Source organism: Hyperolius riggenbachi, chromosome 2, assembly GCF_040937935.1.
Source record: "Hyperolius riggenbachi isolate aHypRig1 chromosome 2, aHypRig1.pri, whole genome shotgun sequence".
In the NCBI taxonomy this organism is placed as follows: Eukaryota; Metazoa; Chordata; class Amphibia; order Anura; family Hyperoliidae; genus Hyperolius; species Hyperolius riggenbachi.
Window position 1 is genome coordinate 265,948,694 of NC_090647.1, and position 23,242 is coordinate 265,971,935.

Consider the following 23,242-nt stretch of genomic DNA (forward strand, 5'->3'; position numbering starts at 1 on the left):
TGAGGCCTCTATTCCATTAACTGTTGAACTGTGTGTTCAGCAAGCAGTTACCAGGCAGCAGTGAGCAGTTACCAGGCAGCAACAAGCAGTTACCAGGCAGCAGTGAGCAGTTGTGAGAGTTTGAGAGGCATTTCACTGCCTATTATAGGTCAACCTGGAATGTGCTTTGAAGAATGGGACAAAATCATTTATCTACCATTGACACTGGTGTAAGCTTAAGCGGACCTGAACATGGCATGCACATTTTCCAATAATTTAATAGATTGAAGATTCAAGCACTTTATTGTCATTGTGTAATACAACAAAATTACTTTCCATGACAACCCCATGGTGCATATAGGGAACATAGTGATAGTAACAAAGGTAGGAAGAGAAGAAATTATACAAGTATGCCAGGTATTACAGATATTTGAACAATTTGTACACAGTGTTAATTATTTCAGAAAGGATTCAGAGCTCATCAAGTTTATGGTGGATGGGAAAAAGCTGTTTTTCAGTCTGTTTGTGTGTGTGCGGATTGATCTAAAACATGCACCTGATGGGAGGAGTTCAAACAAGGCATTACCAGGGTGGGCGCTGTCCTTGATAATGTTTTTGGCCCTTCTCACGCTGCGAGTATTATACAAAAGTTCCAGTGATGGTAGTTCAGTGCCAGTGTCAGTTCTGCTGTTTTAACAACTCGCTGCAGGGCTTCTCTAGTAGCCTTCGTGCAGCTGTTGTACCAGGCCGTCATGCAATTGGTCAGAACGCTTTCTATAGTGCATCTGTAGAAATTAACCAGCAGCTCTGTGGGAGGTTAGCGCTCCTTAGTTTTCTCCAAAAGTAGAGGCGTTGTTGTGCTTTGCCAATTAGAGCTAAAGAATTGTCAGCACATAATGTAAGTCAATGTGCAGCATGAAAAAACTCAGAACTTGCTGCATATTTTTTTCAAAATGCATCTAAAAGGCACATAATGTATGTCGATGGTGATGGAGAGTTATAGCGTTGTATTGTATTTTTTATGCGCTTTTGTATAAAAACCAAGTTTGATGATGTATTTCTGCTTTCTGTTGACTCCCTAGCAATGAGCCAGAGAGGACATTGAAAAAGTGTTTTTATGCTGGCCACATTCCAAAAAAATTGCATAAAACGCACAAAACCGCACTTGCGATTCATATGTGCAAAACGGAAATGCAGTAAAACGCAAGCAAAATGCATGTGCAAAACACAAACACACTCAAAACGCACTTCCTTATGACAAAAAAACGCACAAACGCATATGCAGAAAAACGCAATCTTTCACGCACCGCCTAGTGTGTGTTCCCAGCCTCAAAGCCAACCGTATGGCATTTTTTTCTGAAACTGAATAAAAATGGCAATTTCCGTATCTCTCTTGTCACATCTTATGAAGAGTTAAAGGGACCATGAAAACAACTTGAAAATGAAATACGAACTTACCTGGGGCTTCCTCCAGCCCCCATAGTCTGTGAGGTCCCTGGGCATCCCCTGGGCTCCCGCCATTCTTCCTCAGGCAGCTCTATTAGCCGAGCGACATCGCCAGGAGTCGAGTGTAACTGTGCATGCGCAGCCCCTCTGCACGCCCATCTTGCTTGCACACCCAATGCTGTGAGCATTCTACATGCAGCACTGGGGCCCAGAGCTCCTAAGTTACTCTACTAAGCAAGGTGTGCATTGTGTACATAACCCAAGTTGTACTATGCGCGCCATGAACACTTTAAAGCTTGTGTAGACAACATTAAAATTGCCATGATAATTGTAACATAGTTTAGTTTATCAACCCCAATGAGTATGTTAACTTCCCTTTCTGAACTTTCTGCACAAGAAACCTAGCTAATGCGGTGGTCTTGCATATGTATAGATAGATGTACAGTACATCCGCAGGCAGTGGCGTAGCAATTGGGGTTGCAGAGGTCTCCACCACACCGGGGCCCCATAGGGCCCTCCCTAGTATTGGCTTTTTATTGGTCCTGTGCTTGTAATGATGACTTCTATAATGCTTTGAATGATAATAATGATTAACAAGCTGTTCCCTATCCTCTTCTTGCACCTCTGACACTGTGTTGTCCTTGGCAGGTTTTGGTGTGCCGTATCACTTGTTATGTATAGAGTACTTGGAGGGGAAGGGGCTGGGGGGAGGGAGGGGGGGCATGTGAAACTCGCACCGGGGCCAATAGCTTGTTAGCTACGTTTCTGTCCACTGGCAAGCTCAGCCATAAAACTGATGATCCCTACAACCTATGCAACATACTACTGCTCTTCTAGTGCATCATTCATCCAATATAGCAAAAATGGCAGGAGGACACATTAAGATAACACTAGGTTTGCCTAGAGCCAGGCATAAAATGAATGCAGCAAATGGGAAGTCTTCCTTGGGATGTCTGATCGCATGGGCATAGCGGTGATGTCTTAATATTCTCTCCACCACTGCCTGCAATGAATGGTTAATAATAATAGTTTTTGACCATTGCCAGCATGCCTATAACTGCAGACCAAACCTTGCCAGGTACAGATGAAAAGAAAATATATTTAAAAAAAAGTTACAATATTTTCTGTTTGATCAAAGCTCATACTGTACATACCTCTCAACATCCAGGTTTTATACTGATCACTTGGGTTCAAAACAATAGCAGATTAATTTGTATTCTGCTCGTCTTTATTTTTTTTACCACTCAAGCCATGTTTATGCTCCTACAATAAAATGTAATGGCGTTCCACTGGGATCATATATGAAAGGTCTGCTGTAGAGGTGTCTTCATAGTTGCCTGTCAACAACATGTTATTGCACATCCCATTTACATGTATATATATCTATAACAATAACTCTTACCTATGAAGAAATACAAACACACAATTGGCGAAAAGGCCGCGGCCATTTATTTTTTGGGGTAACCAAGAGTTAATAACTAATACCAAATGAATTTGTTTATTTAACATACCAACAATAACACAAACATTTTAATCAGCAAATGTCCGCCCGCAGGGGTGACATTACCCAAATGGTACCCCAAGTGGCCACGACGGGGAACGACACATAGGGAGGGGGGGGGGGGGAAGAAACGCTGGTACTTCAGTCGGCTGCAGGATCCGAGCAGCCGACCCTTTTATACTGCCTGGCTCCTCTCCAATTGGCTGCTTGCTCCAGCCCGCGAAGGGCGGCCAGTCCAACGGTCCCCGCACACCTGCAAGGTAATTAAAAGAGAGCCGGTACCTGAAGGGGAAAACCCGTCAGGGATGGCTCAAACATGCAGGTGCAGGCTAATTGCCTGCATCTGACATGTTATTGCACATCCCATTTACATGTATATATATCTATAACAATAACTCTTACCTATGAAGAAATACAAACACACAATTGGCGAAAAGGCCGCGGCCATTTATTTTTTGGGGTAACCAAGAGTTAATAACTAATACCAAATGAATTTGTTTATTTAACATACCAACAATAACACAAACATTTTAATCAGCAAATGTCCGCCCGCAGGGGTGACATTACCCAAACGACCAGAGCGGCCTAGCCGAACTGGGCCCCCAACACCGCGGCCTTCTCAATGACCGAATGCAAATTCGCATTGAAAATATCAGTGCCAATTTCGGATAAATGCACACCATCCGGCCGATAGAGGCCTGCCACCGACTCCTCCAACTCCACGTGACGGAGTGATAAACCACCAATATCTCGAACAATCTTATGCATAAATCTGTTTATTCTTTTGCGGATTTTTTCCATAAACTTCAACTGATTGTTAAACCACACCATCCGGGGGATCACTTCCGAAAAAATCAGAATGGTGTGAGGCAGCTGCACAGCAAGCTGATGAAAATCATGCTTCATCTTATTCATGAGCTCAATTGTGTTACGTTTCCCAATGTCATTACCTCCTGCATGTAGTATAAGGCAGTCAGGTGCAGGCCACGTCTTGCTTTTTTTTAAAATCAAATCAAAAAGGCCGTCCCAAAGGAGACCACGAGTACCTTGCCACAGCACTGTGAATTTGGCAGGATCAAGGAACAGGTTCTCCGAATAAGGGCGGAAGCGGGCTCTCCTCCTTGCCCAGTAAACAAAAGAGTGGCCGACCACCCAGATTATAAATTTGCGACCTGGAAATTAATTAACATATAGGTTAGGTCTCACATATAATTTAAATCGGTTGGACTCCCACCTACCAATCCTTTGAATGTCTGCATCTGATAGCCCCAGCCTAGCTGCCTCTGTGGCAGCCCCGATCCTGAAGGAGTGGGCCGTGAAATGAAAGTCCTGCAATCCCAAAAGAACCAGGCATTTTTTAAAAATCGCCCGGAACTGGAACGATGAGACTGGGACGCCATTACTGTGCACTAAGAAGGAAAGAGACTCTGGCTTGACTCTCAGGTAGCTCTGTACCGCCCTATATGGACAGCAAGCTGAGCCCTCCAACCTGCCAAGGCGGAGCCAAGCTCCTCTGCCCGTTTGATCAGTTTTTGATTTGCATATATAAACAAGCACACTGACCTCATACAACCTAACGTGATCAGACAACAGGTTAGAATTGCAATGTTTATTTGCTGCCACCATCTCTGAAATGCGCAGCGCCCCAAAGAAAGCCAGCGCAAACGCTGCTTTAAAGGACTTGCGAGGCCAAAATCCGGCCCCCAAATGTAAAAAAAGTTATCTACCTGTATGACTTTCTAAGGCACGGAGGACGCCGTCCGCGCCCTCCGTGCCGTTCCGCCGGGTCCCCGCCTCTCAATACGACCCCGAATGGCTCCCGACCCCACGGCCAGGGTCGGGCTCTGCTGCCTGTATAAAGATGGCCGCCGACCCTGGCCGCGGCTGCGCACTCCGCATGGCCGCTACTGCGGCTGCGCAGCACTAGGGCCAACCCCCCCGATCCACGCAACAGGCTGTTTCCTGTAGCGTGGATCGGGGGGTTGGCCCTAGTGCTGCGCAGCCGCAGTAGCGGCCATGCGGAGTGCGCAGCCGCGGCCAGGGTCGGCGGCCATCTTTATACAGGCAGCAGAGCCCGACCCTGGCCGTGGGGTCGGGAGCCATTCGGGGTCGTATTGAGAGGCGGGGACCCGGCGGAACGGCACGGAGGGCGCGGACGGCGTCCTCCGTGCCTTAGAAAGTCATACAGGTAGATAACTTTTTTTACATTTGGGGGCCGGATTTTGGCCTCGGAAGTCCTTTAAATAAAGAACACTCATATTCATTCAAACAAACCTTAATCAAAACTCCAAATAAATCTCCCAACATCCTGAAGGACACAGGCCTACGTGAATCCGGGGTCCTGCTAAAGTTTCTGCCCAAACCCTTCAAAAATTGAGCCACCACCGCAAAATCTTTATGCACAGTTGATTGCGCCAATCGTCTAAAAAACGAAACACCTGCTAATAGCCTAAGAATTCGACTATAGGAAGCACCCGCATCCAATTCCGAACATATGAACGATAGAAACACATCAGGCCCACATGCTACTGGAGAAACATGCACATTGTTTGAAAAACTACACCACTTACTCCAAGCAGCAGAATAGCTATTCCAGGTAGTAGGCGCAATTGAATTCTTAACAACCTCCTGGATTCTGCTCAAATTAGCCTCCAAAGATATTCTGGGCACGGGGTTCCCACAGCATCCGCTCCCGGGGCCGCCAGCCTGAATGAGGTCCACTGTTGGTGAGACAGGGAGTCAGCAATGTAATTAACTTTTCCAGGCAAATAAGATGCTTTCAACCAGATGTTGTACTTAAGGCAGAGAAAAACCATATGCCTGAGCAAACCCACCACCTGAGCTGATTTTGCTGACAGGCAATTTATGGCAAACATAACACCTTTGTTGTCAGTCTGCACCATGATCCTCTTATTTTCAAATTGCTTACCCCATAAAGCTAGGGAGACTATCACTGGGAATAATTCCAAAAGCAAAATGTTTTTTACCAGGCCAGACACATGCCAGCTCCTAGGCCAGCTACCAGCGGACCAATGTCCCATCCAAAATGCTCCATAGCCTACCGAACCAGCTGCGTCCGTACAAAAAGACATGTCAGTGTCCAGCACGAATTCCTGCTGCCATAAGGACCTCCCATTAAACAAAGCTAAAAATTCCTGCCAAACTGCCAAATCATCTTTAATATCCTTAACCAAGCGAACATGCTGACGGGGAGACTTAAAACCTGATATCGCCAGTGCTAATCTTCTGGAAAAAACTCTACCGACTGGCATTATTCTGGAAGCAAACGCCAGGTGACCCAAAAGCGATTGGATCGCTTTTACCGTTGCTTTCTCTTTCGACAACAACCCATTTATAAGCCTTTGTAAGTGAAAAATCTTGGACTTAGGCAATCTAAATTCCATGTTAACTGTATCAATAGTTATTCCCAAGAAATCTAGCGTAGTAGTGGGATGAACAGTCTTATCAGAGGCTAAAGGCACTCCGAATTCATCCATAGTGCCTATAAAAGTGTCCAAAACCCGCTGGCATATGTGGGAATCAGCCGGACCAATAAGTAAGAAATCATCTAAGTAATGCACTACTGCACCGTGCACAATCCGCTGCCTGACTACCCATTCCAAAAAGGTAGAAAATGTTTCAAAATAAAAACACAAAAGGGCACAGCCCATTGGCAGGCACTTGTCAAAGTAATAGTCACCTGCAAAACAAAAACCCAAAGAACTGAAACCGTCCGGCATGATGGGTAACAATCTAAATGCCGACTGAATGTCTGTTTTGGCCAACAAGGCCCCCTTACCAAACTGTCTTATCACTGCCAGTGTCTGGTCAAAAGTTATGTATGAGACAGAGATTACATCTTTATTAACACAATCGTTTAAGGAATCGTCCTTAGGGAAGGACAGGTGATGTATTAACCTAAACTCATTAGGCGATTTCTTTGGCACTACACCTAACGGTGAAATCCTAAAATTATCAAAAGGAGGAGCGGCAAATGGGCCCGCTACCCTCCCCGCTAACACCTCCTTACATATCTTCTTAAAGGCTACTTGCGGGAAGCGTAACACTGACTTCAGGTTCGGAACGACTGTGCAACCCTGCCCAGTAAAAGGGGGATCTCAAAGCCTCTGGTGAACCCCTCATAAAGAAGGCGGCTGCTCTCCTGCCTTGGATAGCTGTTTAACCAGTGCAGCATATCTAGAACTCTCACTGGAGTCGGTGCCCTTAAGAAAGGGCTCCTTGTTGTTGCTGCCTTGGCCGTGGGAAACTTTCTTATGGCAGCGAAATGCAGGATGAGCCCCACTGCAGCTATTACACTCATGCCTATACCTGCAGTTCGATAGGAACTTACACTGATTCTCGTTAAAGGCAAAACAAATGCCCTTTTTAAAGTTCCTTGAAGGAGAACCAGGAGCGGCCTTTGCGACTGCAGATCGCTGCGGCAGCATATAACCCAGCCAAAGGGCCACTTCCTTCGTCCCCCATGCCAATGAGAAATGAACCGTCATTCTTTGACGAAATGCCTCGTCGTAATTCAACCAAGCATAACCGCCAAATTGCCTATAAGCCTCGTGTATGATGTCGATGTGCTGGAGAAGACCTGACGCTAGCTCAGGCTTCTTTTCAATCACTACAGCAGAATAAACTAGAAACCCCTGTAACCAATTAGCGAAAGTGCGCAAAACTGGTCGCTTTCTCTCTTCCTCACCTTCCTTCTTTTCTTTGCTACCTAAGTCCTTGTAGTGAGGCAAAAGGGACAAAATATCCACACATTCGCCTTTCCAAATTCTTTCCTTAACAGTAAGGCTTAAATGGAAACCTAGCGGAGAAGGGGCGCAAGGTAACGCCTCTTTGTAGTGCGTTTCCGCAATCCCCGCTAACAGCTGAGGAGTGTTACCCGTTGAAGCTGCTAACTCTGCTGACGGCAGCCAAACAGGTGCTGGTGAAGGTGTAGCCCTACCAGGTCCTGCCTGCTGATTCCCAGCCTGTAGCTTGACAGTTTCTGCTAGAGAGCTAAACATTCCAAACAACACATCCAAACGTTCAGTAATTACATTTAAAGATTGATTAGAGACACACTCACCCAATGGGGAAACAGAAGGGGACCCTCCTGATGCCTGCTGAACCTCCGCCCGGCTACTCTCCGCAATGGCTTCCTGCTGTGCATCAGCTGTGCTTACAACGTGCTGGACGGCTGCCTGGGGCGTCCTGGTCTGGCCCCTGCTTCCTCCAGACTTTTTCCTCTCTGCAGTGCAGGCTTGGGTTTTGGTGTGTACGTGCGTTGAGGGGGCGGAGAGAACACCCTTCTCGCCTTCCTTGGCCTCTTGCCCATGCCCGCATGGCGGAATAACCCCTCCTCTGGCTCCGCCTCAGCCTGGCTGGATGCCGGTCTCTCATGGGCCCATTCCCGGCGAGCCTCCTCCTCGTCGCCCTCTCTGCTAGAGCTCCGCTCACGCACAAGAGGCTGAGGAGAGGTAAATTGGGCAGGTTCCGTGCCTTGTTCTGGCGGTGCAGGAGGCGCCGCCATAGCCGCTGACTCGCTGCTCGCGTGTGCGAGCAGCTCACGTAGCCACTCCTCGCCGTCTTCCTCGCGCGACCTTCGCAGCACTGCTGCGACTACGTCCATTTCAGAGATAAGCGTGCTGGGGGGAAGAAACGCTGGTACTTCAGTCGGCTGCAGGATCCGAGCAGCCGACCCTTTTATACTGCCTGGCTCCTCTCCAATTGGCTGCTTGCTCCAGCCCGCGAAGGGCGGCCAGTCCAACGGTCCCCGCACACCTGCAAGGTAATTAAAAGAGAGCCAGTACCTGAAGGGGAAAACCCGTCAGGGATGGCTCAAACATGCAGGTGCAGGCTAATTGCCTGCATCTGACAGGATACTTACAGGTTGGCTTTTGAAAATGAGTCTACCAATGTGGTTGAATGTTTAGGCTGCCACAAGGTGGCTCTATCCACCCATTAGCTTTAGCGATCCCCACTTAATTACAAGGAGTGCAGTCCAAGCTTATTTTGCTTTGATTGGCAATCCAGCTATCAAATTAACCATCAAACCTTAAAACTAGAACTCACACATGTACTGACTTTCACAGTGGCCTGTACACTAACACTAATTCTGTATGTAGTCAAATGAAAATTGTAATCCTTGAAATCTATTTACAAATTAGCATTTTTAGCGCACTTGCATTTAGGTGCAAATTTTCATTCTTAGAAATATGCATTATTAGAGGGTTTTTTTATTACCATATTTGCTTTATGTGTTACATGGATGCAGTTTATGAAAGACATTGAATAAAGAGGCAGAGGTAAAGTCTTTAGGTAGGCACTAATCTAATGCCTATCCGGCACTGAAGTGATAGTGGTCAGCTGAGCAGTTGGTTGATCCTATTTCTTTCTTGGTACAAATCATAGGAATGCATGCTGGGCGAGGGTGAACATTTCTCTATGTTTTATCACCTGCATCTTTAACCCTAAGAGTTCACATTCGTTTGTGTCTGATGTCCAGCCACCAACTGCTGTGTGTACAGAACTTCACATGTATGCTCAGCTGAGCCTAGTTGTACTAGGCACAGTGCTGCCAGAAGTTCTAATGCCCGTAGTTGTTTTATTGTAATTTGTACTTCTTCTGACCACCCTCTGCTGCCTGTTGACTTTACTAGAACTGCAGTACAGCCTTGCTATTTACAAAACTGGATAGCCTAGTCATATGTCTGTTTTCCTGGGTGAAATGTGCTTGTTATCTCATGTCTCCTCCTTTGGTGATATAAAACACCCCGTGCTTCAGCTAAGTATGAGAGTACTAGCAAGTTTGAAACTTATCTTGACGTGAAAAATGAAGGACCTTCTTCAGAACTTTGATGGTGAAGATGGCATTTATGAAGATAGGGTATAGTACTACTTTAATTTGCTTGTGAATTATTATTTATTTACCTGATTTTGTAACATGCTAAGAATATTACTCACCTGAAATGAAATTGTAAGACAGAGATTTTAAAGAAAGTCTGTGCTGGTAGAAATATGGAGACTTCAGTTTCTGACTGACCTGATATTAAACATTCTCGTTTGTTAGGGGTCATGCTGATCCTAATGTTTTCACAGTTGCTCATCTTGGCCAAGTATGTGGTCAATGAAATTGGAACTTTTTAACTACATACATCAGGGATAAAAAGGCAAAAAGGAGGCAAGAATTGTCGATGTCCTTTCTTGCTTTCGAAATAGGCATCTTTGTAGAATTATAAAATGTCTCTGTATAGGTGCCCATTAACGGTACCATTTTTTTCATCAGATGCTATCTTTTTACTCAGTTTGTACAGAAAACTGTGCAGTGTGTGGCAACAATCGATGTAAAACGATTCTATGGTCGATTGGATTAGAAAATTTAATTGATCTGAATGTTAAAATTGAATCAGAAGAGAGAAAATGCCCCAATCCATCTGTTTATGGGAACAATCGATAATTACCTTCCGATTGCTTTCGAATGGAAAAATTGCATCGAAGATTGTACCTGATGAAAAAATTGTACCTTTAATGGGCATCTTAGCAGCATTAATATATTTGTATTAACAGGCTTTTTTCCTAACAAATTCTTCCAGCAAACCTGCATAGGCAGGGAAATTGCCATTGCCATTGCTCCCTTGGTTAGCACTGCCACCTTTAAGTGGTATAGTACCCGGTTCAAACATTCTTTGTGTCTGTCTCTTTTCAAAAACATACTAAAAAGGATAAGTGTTTTTTTTTTTTTTTTGGGGGGGGGGGAGGGGGGGGGGGTGTTAATACTTTATTTTAGACACACGGGGTATATTCACTAAAGTGAATGCATGCATACAATCTTACACCACCATGAGTAGAGAGTTATGCAATATGTTACATACAAAGCATTACGCTCTACTCACATCCAGTAATCTGTAAATGTACTTCACTGTAATCTAATTATTTATTGACATAATGAACTTCTTTATTTAAAGAGAAACCGTAACCAAGAATTAAACTTCATCCCAATCAGTAGCTGATACCCCCTTTACAATGAGAAATCTTTTCCTTTTCTCAAATGGATCATCAGGGGGCTCTGTATGACTGATATTGTGCTGAACCCCTCCCACAGTGTGATGTCCTCACAGCTCTGAGGTCCTGACATCACAATGTGGGAGCCTTGTTGCGTTGTGGGAAATAACAGCTGTTTCCAACTGCCAAAAAGCTAGCAGCAACTCCTTCAAGTGACATCACCTGCCAGCCGTAAAAATGTCACCATGTGATAAATGTCAGAATGTAAATTTAGGGAGAGGAAAGATTTTACAATGAGCAAACCCTGACTTAATCATTTATACATAATTATTGTAAAAATTAAGCACTTTTGTATTACATTATTTTCACTGGAATTCCTCTTTAAACCTTTATCATATATTTTTAAAAGTTTGCAATCCCTTTGTTGTAGTAATAGCATAACTCCTCACTTATGGGTTGGAGGAATTGGGAAGGGAGGCTTCATGTTAATGCTGCTGAACAAAAAGTTACTGGCATTTTGAAGTCATGACAAGTTTCATCTGCTGTGTGTATGGGGGATGTGGGTGATCTCCTGTGCTGTGCTGTGCCTGGGGGAGGCGGTTGGGTCTCTACTTCAGGTCCAGTGCCCCAACTCTGCCCTGCAATGCATGTACGCCAAGTGTAGCCTGGTACCGATGGGGATGAAAGTTTCGGACCTAGTCAGGGGGCAGCACAGGCAGAGCTGACACTGTGTTGGATTATATCCAACAAGAGCACATCCAGTGGCAACCGAGATGCTCGTTGTTGGACTTTGTATGACATCAGTAGCTAGGGAGAACAATCCACTGTCAAACCAAGTCTGACATGGATTATAAAGTCTACACGGGTAGCGCATCCCCGCGCGTGCCCGCCAAGTACCCGATCGCCGCGCGTGCGCCGCATTAGATTCCCCGCTCGTCCCCGCCGGCGCCGCTTATCTTCCGCTCGATTCCCTGCCACTGTCCCCTCGCGGGGAGCGAGCAGGGAATCGGCGGTGGGGAGATCCGTCCTGTCGGATCTTATCAATCGAGCCGCATAAGCGGCTCAATTGATAGGGCACATCGGAGCCTTATCAGAGCCGTGTAGATGAGGCTTTAATTACTAACTGTTTGTAGTTTTTGTGACACAGTTTGGTATCATGCCTGAAGAAGGAACTTGAAGTTTCAGAAGCTTGCAGGAAAAGTATGTACATATGTGTATTCCTCTTTTCTACAAGAGGGATTCCTGCTGTAGTGTTGACAATAGTGTCAGCTTAAAAAGGAGCGAGATTTCGATTTTTGGTGGATATCTAAGTGTAGAATTTTGATGGTTTTTATTTATTTGTGCGGCTGCCATACCATATTTTAATTTTGATTCTATCAATAATGGTGTGTTTTGACCTAAAGGATCATTGAATAACACATTCTTACAACTGTCATATAATGTGGTTGTGCCCTGATGCCCCCCATCAAGTGAGCATGGTCATCATTTCTTCTTACAGAAGTTAAAGTAAATCAGTATGGTGTAGGGCAGTGTTTCTCTACTCTGTCCTCAAGTACCCCCAACAGTGCATGTTTTGCAGAAAACCACAGAGGTAGGTAACCAGTTCTGCTAAGACACTAATTACCTCACCTGTGGTTTGTGGTTTTCTGCAAAACATGCACTGTTGGGGGTGCTTGAGGCCCGAGTTGAGAAACATTGGTGTTAGGGCATGTATCGAACAACCTTGCTGTAATACAGCCAACACTACAAGGTGCCATACTGGCTAAGTCCAATTACATTTTAATGCAATTATCACAAAAGTACCTATAGTAACTGCTTTAAAAACAATGAGTTCAAATCAGTCCAATCAAAAATGTCTAGCTATTTCATTTGATAAATTGCATTTGATTAATAAAAACAGATGAAGCAGTTAACTGATTATTCTAAGGTTTATGGTACGGTTTTGCCAAGGCGATCGTATTATCAAATCTATTGCTTTCCTCATATGATTGCCATTTAAATGTGCGTGGCCAGCATAATGATCATGTAATTACAAATTATGGTCCTTCTTTGGGTCACTAATTAAATAAGCTGTAGGCACTCATGCCTCAATGGGCCAGTTGCGTGAACTGCCAGTAATATTGCCTGCACATGGCAGGGCAACACCCCCAATGAGTGAGACCCATAGTACTTCCTAATGCCTGTTACCATAGCAATGCTCATGTTGACCATGTACCGCAGGTTATGCTAACTGCGTTATATGCATTATGTGTAAGTAATATCGGCGCATGCTGCCTAAACTCAGCAATATTACTGGTGGTTCATGAATCAGGCCCCATGATTGGAACGTTTAGTTAGTGAGATAGTTGTGTTGGATTAGGGCAGGAGGTGTGGCAAAGTTTCCATAAACCCCCTCAAGTTTCTACAGTGAAAACTGTAAAGTTTGTGTAAGTGTGGCCATACACCATACAATCTTGATTTTACAATCTTACCAATGCCATGCAATACAAGGGCAAACAAAAGATTGTTTCGGTAGGCTTTCATATTACATAGAACTGATAAGATTGTTCAATCAAGATGGTGTGTGGCCAGATTCAGACTTGATTCCTGAACTGCCTCCAGGTTTGATGGAAACTTGTGCAATATACAGTGGTGGAGAAATTCCACTGAAACTTTTATGCTCTCTCTAAACAGACATGGGCTATATTAGTGGGGAATGTTTTAAGCATATTTCATTACAGCATTTTGTTCTACTATAAGGTGTGAAAATCAAACACAGGTTCATTTTGAAATGTGCCTTAACATGCTTCCAATATATTTGGCTTTGATAAGAGAGTATAATCTAATCAGCACATAGACGGGTTTTCAATTCCCAACACCCTAAACGCACTTTGGCCCTTTGCTCCTAATCAGTCTCTTTTTTTTTTTCCCTCAGCATACAATCTATTTCTAGCTTATCAAAGACTTGCACTGAAAGTGGCACTGATTTCCTTTTCCACAGCCCCTCTTTTCCCATCACTTCTAGAGATAATGGAGCATGTTAATACATATACATTAAGGATATCTGCTCCCAATCATAGAGTACTCTGAACTGACCTTATGGGATTTCCTCCAATTGTGTCTTTCTTAATAAGAATTACTTAGAATCCCGCCAGTGGTCTCTATTTTCTAGGTCAGCTGAATTTTTACTCTTTATTTGATAATTAAAGGAAGCAGTAGAGTGTAGAGTGAGTATTAGCCATCAGTAAAAGCAAGAAGTTTTGAATCAGAATGATACCATTTATTGGCTAACTTAGAAGTAAACAAAAAGTAAGCTTTTGGATAATAAGCCTTCTTCAGACTTTGTTCCTGTATATTAACAAGATATTTAAACACACAGCTTATATTCACTGGACATTCAGAGGAGAAACATTATTCTGCAAATATAAATAAATGTCCTTGTTAATATACAGGAACAAAGCCTGAAGAAGGCTTATTACCCGAAAGTTTACTTTTTGTTTACCTCTAAGTTAGCCAATAAATGGTATCATCCTGATTCCAAACTTCTTGCTTTGATAATTAAATGAGAAATATATAGCATTAAAATTGCATTTACATTTATTAAATGTCTCCCTCTCTCCACATTAAAACAAAGGTATACTTTATGTACAATAGTGACTAATGACAACTTCAGAAATGTGCTTATGTTAGACCATGCCTATGTGCATTCTGGACTCTGCTGTCCATTGTACACAGTGTAATTGCATCCAGGCATGTACACCTGTAATGATATGGGCTCTTATCATCCTACTAAAGAGTGTTTGCTTAGTCGCATTATTGCACTTGAAAATAATTGCTATAGCTGAGTATTGTACTATATGGCAATATAGTTGTTATGGCTGCACAGGTGATAGGGCCCACAAGAGCCACATTAAATAACAGTGTAAATACAATTTAAAAGCTTTTACACCTCATATGACTTAATCTTGAGCTGATTTACAAAGGTAACAGACCAGAAGGCAACAGAACACCAAACGCCAATGATTCAGCAAACCTGGGAAGGATTTTTGTAGGGTCCCTGTAGTGGATCCATCAGCTTCTATATCCTGAAAGAGAGATGTGTACTACAAGCGCAGTTTCTGTTTCTTATCCTGTAAAAACTTTCTTATTCCTGATCTAGCATGCTCAGAAATGTGACCACAGCATGGTCTGATCCCCAGCTCTGACCTGCCTCTCTTCTTACCTCCTCCCTTCTTCCTGTTCAGTAAGCAGCACCTATTCAGCAAGGAGTCCTTGGGCTACACTCCCTAACTCTGCTACTGCCTACTGAGCGCACCCTAGTGGCTGCAGCTCAAGTGCTTTGGGTCCGCCAGGATAAAAGCGCAATATAAATGTTATTTGTCTAATCTACTTGTAAAAACTCAAAAGGAGGTGTAATCATTTCATGATGTTTGTGGTTCTGGAAGGAAGCAGGGGTGTGTGTGTGTGTTGGGGGGGGGGGTGTCATAAATATATATATATATATATATATATATATATATATATATATATATATATATATATTTACTCTGCGAGTGAGTTTGGGCCAATAGACAGCAGAGCGTATCTGAACATTCTGTTTCACTCTCCTTTCATTCCAATATTTAGGTTGATGTGTGAACCAGCGTTACATGCATAGATAACCGCACCAAGGCATGTTTTCTTTTCACTTTGTAGTTGAGTAATTGTTAATGCATATTGCTAAATTACGGTACTGTGTGAGTGTAAAAATAATGTAGAATTACCATGAGAACAGAACATATTTCTGCATTAACTTATGCAAAATTAAGCTTGTGCTTAAAATGCACTTGAACTCAGAACATCCTCTCTGCTCTAAAAGATACAAAACAGCATAAAAACCTTTAAACAAAAAAACATTTCTTTGTTACAGCTGATACAAATCCTAAAATAAATCTGTGCGGTTTCTACTTCATGATTCCTGGAAGCAGACATATTGTTAAAGGACAACCGAGGTGACATGTGACATGAGATAGACATGTGTATGTACAGTGCCAAGCACACAAATAACTAGGTTGTGTTCCTTTTTTCTTTCTCTGCCTGAAAGAGTTAAACATCAGGTATGCAAGTGACAGTTTCTGTCTTGGTCAGGACCGGGTCAAACTGGGTCAGACTACAGCATAACCATCACTGATAAGTAATTGCAGCCATAAAACACTTTCCTAGCAAGAATGGCTTCTCAGAGCAGGGAAGAGATAAAATAGGGTCAATAATTCACAAATTTGAGCTCTGACATACTTCAATGAAGGTGTCATTGAGCAGGGACAATGAAACAGTAAAAACTTAAAAACTAGATTTAAATATAAAATACAACTGTGGGATATCTTAAAAAGTTATTTTAGGAGAAGAAGGATAGATACAATTGTTTTTCTCATCAGTTTATTTTTACCTCGGATGTCCTTTAACAGCCTGTGCTTTCAAATTACGGTAGCTTATCTGCCGTGGCAGTCATGTGACACAGGGGAGAGATCATATTACACCTTGTGCTTAGGCATAAATGAGGGGGAAATAAACAGACTAAACTCTCTAAATACATACAGGGTGCATTTCTCTATGTTTTTTCTTCTGTCCTGTGAAAGAGTTCAGGTCCACTTTAAAGGAAACCTAAACTGAGAGGGTTATGGATGTTTCCTTTTAACCTCCCTGGTGGTAAGCCCGTGCTCTCAGCACGGGCTATGCCGCCGGAAGGCACCGCTCAGGCCCCGCTGGACCGATTTGCATAATTTTTTTTTTTGCTACACGCAGCTAGCACTTTGCTAGCTGCGTGTGCAATCCGATCGCCGCCGCTACCCGCCGATCCGCTGCTATCCGTTTGGGCCGCAGCTGCCCCCCCCCCGACCCCGTGCGCTGCCTGGCCAATCAGTGCCAGGCAGCGCTGTGGGGTGGATCGGAGTCCCCTTTGATGTCACGACGTCGATGACGTTGGTGATGTCATCCTGCCCGTCGCCATGAACGGGATCTCCTGATCTCCGATCGGAGGGGCTGGGGGGATGCCGCTGAGCAGCGGCTATCATGTAGTGAGACCTTGTCTCGCTACATGAAAAAAAAAAAAAAAAAAAAACGGCTTTACTGCCCCCTGGCGGATTTTAATAAACCGCCAGGAGGGTTAAACAATATCAGTTGCCTGGCCGTTCTTCTAATCTCTTTGGCTGCAGTAGTGGCTAAGTCACACACCTGAAACAAGCATGCAGCTAATCCAGTCTGACTTCAGTCAGAGCACCCGATCTACATGCTTGTTCAGGGGCTTTGGCTAAAAGTATTAGAGACACCGGATCAGCAGGAGAGTCAGGCAACTGGTATTATTTTAAAAGGAAAAATCCATATCCTTCTCAGTTTAGGTTCCCTTTTACTAGGATAATGCTTGTAACTAGTTATAGCATCAAATAAAACATAATATTTTTTGGGGAGTGCATCATGTATAAAACTCCATGTGATATCTCGAGTTAACATTTATGCTACATATACAGTTTTGTTAGTGAATTAATTCCTACCTACCCAGTTAGCCAATTTTAAGAACAGTTAAGCCTCTTGCAGAGGAGGTGTCCCTGTGAGCAGTGGAAGGCAGGAATATTACCCTTCAGGATACTGAAATCACACTTTCATCCATTCACCTCTAGGACTTGCTGCTGTCATGTCACAAGTGGGAGACCTCCTGATAAGATACAATATGATAATGGCATCACAAAGCCATATGACCTCCAACACGCCACCCTTCCAAAGGATAGACTTGACATGCATGTGATGCAAAAAGCTTTTTTTTTTCCAGTTTTTCATGTTCATGTCTCCCTTTCAACACCTAAAATGTAAAATAAGTTGAGGAAAGCAATGCCAAACTTTTGAGAACAACTCACATCTTTTTGCAATTACGTTTTTTCACTTGTTAGTTGTTTATCAAGTACTATTCAAATAATACGGCAAAATGGGATGAAATATCTCATAAGAAACGTTTCAATCATCAGGACTGAATGACCATGCCTCTTTGAGACCATGAATGATGGCTAATCACTATAATGGCCAGGTGTGAGATATTTGGAGGTATATACCTAGGAAAAGCATTATTTACAGGCATTATTCCCTGTGATTTCTTTTCTATAATTATACTTTCTGACGTTTTAATACATTGTAACTTGTGTTTTCTTTTATCTTCAGAGCACCTCACCTTCCTTGAGTTTGTCCAGTAGTCACACCCCGAGGCTGTGTCCTTTGTCATTTGGAGAAGGGGTGGAATTTGATCCACTGCCACCCAAGGAGATAAGGTAATATATAAATGAGCATATTTGTTTCCCTTTATTTACTTGTGTGTCATTTATTCATTTGTTCCACAGCATTCCATACATGGTACTCCCTAAGCATGTAAAGAACATATAATTACTGAGGTAACTTATTCCTGCAGTAAGCCAGTTATAGATGAAATTGAGCAGCAGGATTTGCTGGAACGTGGCAGCTGTCTTCAGGGTATTCTGTGTGCTGACAGCTCTATAAACAAGCATGCTTAGTTTTTCTAGTGGCTCCTGTCGACAAGGGTAGGAAGGGGCAATAGGCAATGGACGTGCTCATTGGGAAGGGGTTGGGGGGGGGGGGAGAGAATTTTGAACCACCCACCAACCCCCATGCTCTCCCTCCTTAGAGAACATTTAGTACTGTCCCATCTTCACATCTTATTTGGATGCAAGATATTCCCGATAATTTTTAATATCCGTAATATCTTGCCGCTGTTCATTCCCTCCTCACACTGACGACCCCCCTGTGGATGCCCAACACTTACCTCCTCCCTCTTCACACCTAACACTAACCTCCCATCTCCTGTGCCTAACACTAACTTCCCATCCCCTGTGCATAATAACACTAACCTTTCCACTTTCCACCCTCTCCACTCCTAACTCTAACCTCCCCCTCTTCTCTGCCTAACACAAACCTCCACCTATACTCTACCTACACAAATTAACCTCTCCTCTACCTAACACTAACCTCCCTCCCATCTATCTTTTACCTACCGCTAACCCTCTGGGCTTGGCTATATTTCATCTGAACTCTGTTCCTATCCCCTCATGCTAATCTGCTACCCCCACTGTTATTGAAGTTCTGCTATAATGTAACAGAACTCATTACATTTCCCTCTGATCTCCCCCCTTTATTTTTCAGGCAGCATCTGCTGGGGAACTTTGCCTTTAAGCAAACCTGAAAGTGAGAAAATTCACTTCAGGTTTGATACTAAGGCCCCGTTCACACTTGCGGTTGTTTGCCAAACGGACCGGATGACCTGACTGGATCCGGACCGGATCCGGATCGGAACCGTACGGTTCTGATCCGGATCCGATCCGGATCCGGTCAGGTTGCATCAGGTGTCCATCAGGATGCGATCCGGATCCGTTTGGCAAAAGTAACGTTAAAAACAAAAAAAATGTTGGGGTCTGGGAGGTCAGCAGAAGGGGGACCTGTGGAATCAGGCCCTCTGCTGTTTAGCACTCACCTCCACCTGCGACATGTTGCCAACATCTCCGGATCCGGATCCAGCTGTGCTGCTCCACTCCAAAATGCTTGCCCATGTGTCCCCATCCAATATCGCCGCAACAATCCCCATAGGAAGTGGGGTAGAACATCCGGATTTCTCAGCCAGTGTGTTGTGCGCTCTCCGGTTCCCATTGGTTTGTATTGGCCGGATGGTGCAGTCCGGCTCCGCCCCGGATACGGCTGCCGGAGGAGCCGGATGAAAAAATAGCGCATGTTGGAACGGAGGCCGGAGTCCGGATCCGGCCCGGATCCGGTCCGGCTCCGGTTCGGCAGAACGGACGCATGTGAACGGACGCATAGGCTTTCATTGCTATGCCGTGCGTCCGTTCCGTCCGTTCTGCAAGCGGTGCGGCTCCGGCACGGCGATTCCGGAGGGCCACCGCAAGTGTGAACCGGGCCTTACCCAAGTAGAGGGAAGGATCTGGGTTGTATAGGGCCTTCCCGCTCTTTCATCTGGCCGGTTGTTCCAGCACCATTCCTGGTTGTAGCTATTCATCCTACTTAGTTGAATAGCTGTTTTGAACTCTTCGGGCAAGCTGTAGGACTTCAGACAAGCGCACTCAGCCTCGGAACTACTTGGGGATGCGAGGAGTTCTAAAGGTTCCTGAGGAGTTCTGAGTTGTATTATTTACAGGTTACACTCAACATTATTGATAACCTCCCAACATAAGAGAATTAAAGACTTTTGTTTTCATATTTACAGTGCAGGCAGCAGAAACAGAGCAGATAGTATCTTGGCAGTAGTTGTTGAAATTCCCAGCAGCAGCTGAGTTAGTTAATATGTAGCCACATAGTACACTTTTTTCTTGATAGCTGAGCGGATGACATTGTTACACTGTATGCTGTGTGGCACAAATGTGTTCTCTGATAAAAATACATTCTTTGTAATTAATCTTCTCACAGTAATGTGAATTTCCTCTTATAAAAATGATGCTGTGCTGTGACTCAATGTTAAATAAATATGTGGCCATAAAATATGATGTAGAGTTAACCTCTTTCATGTTTGTACTTGAGGGCTGGTGCTAACGTGAGGTACAGCACGTCTCTTAAGGTGCCCATTAACGGTACAATTTTTTCACCAAATGCAATCTTTCAATGTGATTTTTAAGATCAAATTGTATAGAAAATTTGCAGTTTATGAAGGCAATTGATAGTGAATGATTCTTTGGTCGATTGCTTTACAGGATAAAATCGATCCGAAAGTTGGAAAATACGATCGCATTTAAAAAAAAAGAATCGTTCAGTATATGTGAACATTTGATAATTTCCTTCAGATTACTTACGATCATTCAAATTGCATTTAGTGAAAAATTATACCACTAATGGGCACCTTTACCTTGATGAAATAAAACAGCAATATTTTAACTATGTGCTTAAAACCTGCTGCACACCATTTACCAAATACCTTTGTTTTATGCAACAGTTTTGTGTTTTTTCATCTCTGTCCAAGGTTTACCTCTGGTGGTCCCCCACTCCTAAGTGTAAAGACAGCCATACAGCATTCACCCAAAACGCTCCAACAAAATTGTATGGTGTATGGCCATCTTAAGCTTCACTTCACCCTTTAACCTTTGCCCAATCATAACTTCCTCCCTCTCTAGTGCAAAACCCTAGCCTTCATTTCTTCTTGACTACTACCACCCCCCAAAGCCCAAGATTTATCTTTCCAGGGATCCTCAGCCTCACCCTATCATACATGCGTAATGCTGGTTACACACGTTGCGATTTCCCGCTCGATCCGCGGGATTGATACGATTATTTCTGACATGTTCGATCGGTTTTCGATTCAGCTGTCGGGTTTGCCTACTTAACATTCAAAATCGACGGCTGCATCGATCGAAACCCGATCGAACATGTCGGAAATAATCAATCAATCCCGAGCGGGAAATCGCAACATGTGTACCCAGCATAATCTCAACTTTTTAAACAATGTCTTACCCTAATCTACTTCTCTATTTACTGACCTTTCCTGGTAATTTCCACTAACCAATAACTTTTGTCTAATTCTTACCTACCGCTATACTGATAAATAGTCTATCACTCATCCCCTAATCTAATCTTCCTTCTATCCTGGTAACTCAATACGTTACTGATACTTGCCTGTCAGGTTGGAGCAGTCCTAACAGTGAAGTAAATCATTGCTTTGGTGACACTGAAAACATAATGCAGAACTTTTCATAAGCCTCAGGTGCAGTTTAAAGCAGAACTAAAGTAGAGGAAGTAGCTCACCTTTTAGCACAATAACAGTAATAACAATGTCTAAAGTCTTTCTGTATAATGTGACACTGATATGGTATGTAGGCATGTAAAACATATTCTGAATTAGCATGTTGTTTATTGTACAGTATTAAAAGAAGGTAAGAGAATGGGGTTGTGGAACCATAAAAAAAGCTTATTTCCAAATATGCATGGATAATATATACAAATATGTATCCCCAATAGGTATTTTAAAAGGGGAGGCTTCATACATTATTACTGCTATATGCTGGGTTGCTTTCTGTGTGTGACTGTGGTTCTGCTCTTAGATGCAGAGATGAAGAAATGCAGGTGTAAGGTGGCAGATATGACTTTTACAGAGGACACAAAAAAAGAGGCACCGGAAAACAAATCACTGCCTCAGTAACCTTTCTTATGTCCTATTCTTGAGTCTCAGTCAGTATTCAATCTCTTATGCACTGCATATATACAAATACAGTACAATCTTAGCACCCACAGTGATTGTCTGATGCTGGATAAGTGTGCTTACTAGTTGCTTGAGACTCGTTAAAACCAGGCCAAGCTAACACAGTACTCTATATACATATGAACTCTGTATTAAGTGTTAAAATACAGTAAATGAAGCATATTTACCTTAGGGGAGCTGTGAAACACAGTCTTTAACCCCATAGAGCCCACAAACACTCTAAGACGTTGGTCTTCACCGCTAAAGTACTGCCGGCGATTTGGGCTGATTAGAGACTGCTGGTTAGTTGAGTTCTGCATAACCTGGAGGACTCTACTGCAGTTATATTACAGTATGGAAATTCCACTTTCTAAACAGGGCAGTGGATTTGGAGCAATTTTTGGGTACCTGGAGCCAGAGTCAGTGGTTTCATAAGCTAAGTAGTTGGAGTTGAATGATTTTTGTACTGACTCCACAGTCCAACAATGGCTGTTGAGTCTGAGTTGAGGAGTCAGAGTGATTTTATGTACCTGGAGTCGGAGGTTTCATAAGCTGAGGAGTTGTAGTTGGGGTCAGGTAATTATTGCACCGACTCCACAGCCCTGATACTAAATACAGTGGATGTGTTATGCTGGTCATATAAAGCTTTTTCCTCCCTACGTTAGCAACACTTGTAATATCTCATGTCCATCTTGGCTAAATGGAATAAAGTCCTCAACTCTTCCCATTAAGCTTCAGTATTCTTATTTCATTACACTCTGTGACCATGCTGGTTTTACTTATTAGAGGTCGTTTACCCATAATGAAGTACTGACTGAGAAAAGTTTGTCAAATATCAAATCTGCCTCAAAACAGGCTTTACTGAGATCATTATATTGTAACCCTGTTCCTTAAAAAGATAAATAAAACACACAGGAACATGCATAGACAGAGCATTAAAGAATAACGTACTGTTTTCATTCCCAGAAAAGGTATAAAGGAAAAAGGATGTAACATTTAAGATTTCCAGATGATATTAAAAGGAAGAGAGCACAGGATCTTCAACACATATATAATCAGCATTGCCCTCAATAGATATTTTAATATAGCCTTTATTTTGTATCATGCTTCTTCCTTTTCTCTTCACTATC

General features: G+C 43.3%; 2 protein-coding genes across 4 annotated transcripts in view; one reads left to right on the plus strand and one right to left on the minus strand.

Annotated features, from left to right (window-relative positions):
• The window catches only part of LIAT1 (ligand of ATE1), a 140,332-nt gene that overhangs the window by 71,369 nt on the left and 45,721 nt on the right, over nt 1-23,242 (minus strand). Inside the window, exon 3 of one of the 3 annotated variants that reach the window (XR_011026232.1) lies at nt 17,435-17,591. The exons of the other annotated variants lie outside the window; for them this stretch is intronic. The gene's annotated coding sequence lies outside the window, so the exon portion shown is untranslated. The remainder of the gene's footprint in view (nt 1-17,434; nt 17,592-23,242) is intronic. 3 annotated transcript variants of the gene reach the window in all.
• RFLNB (refilin B) overlaps nt 1-23,242 on the plus strand; it is a 41,212-nt gene that overhangs the window by 9,067 nt on the left and 8,903 nt on the right. Inside the window, exon 2 of the mRNA XM_068268624.1 lies at nt 18,089-18,195. Within this exon, the coding sequence (XP_068124725.1) occupies nt 18,089-18,195 (107 nt within the window). The remainder of the gene's footprint in view (nt 1-18,088; nt 18,196-23,242) is intronic.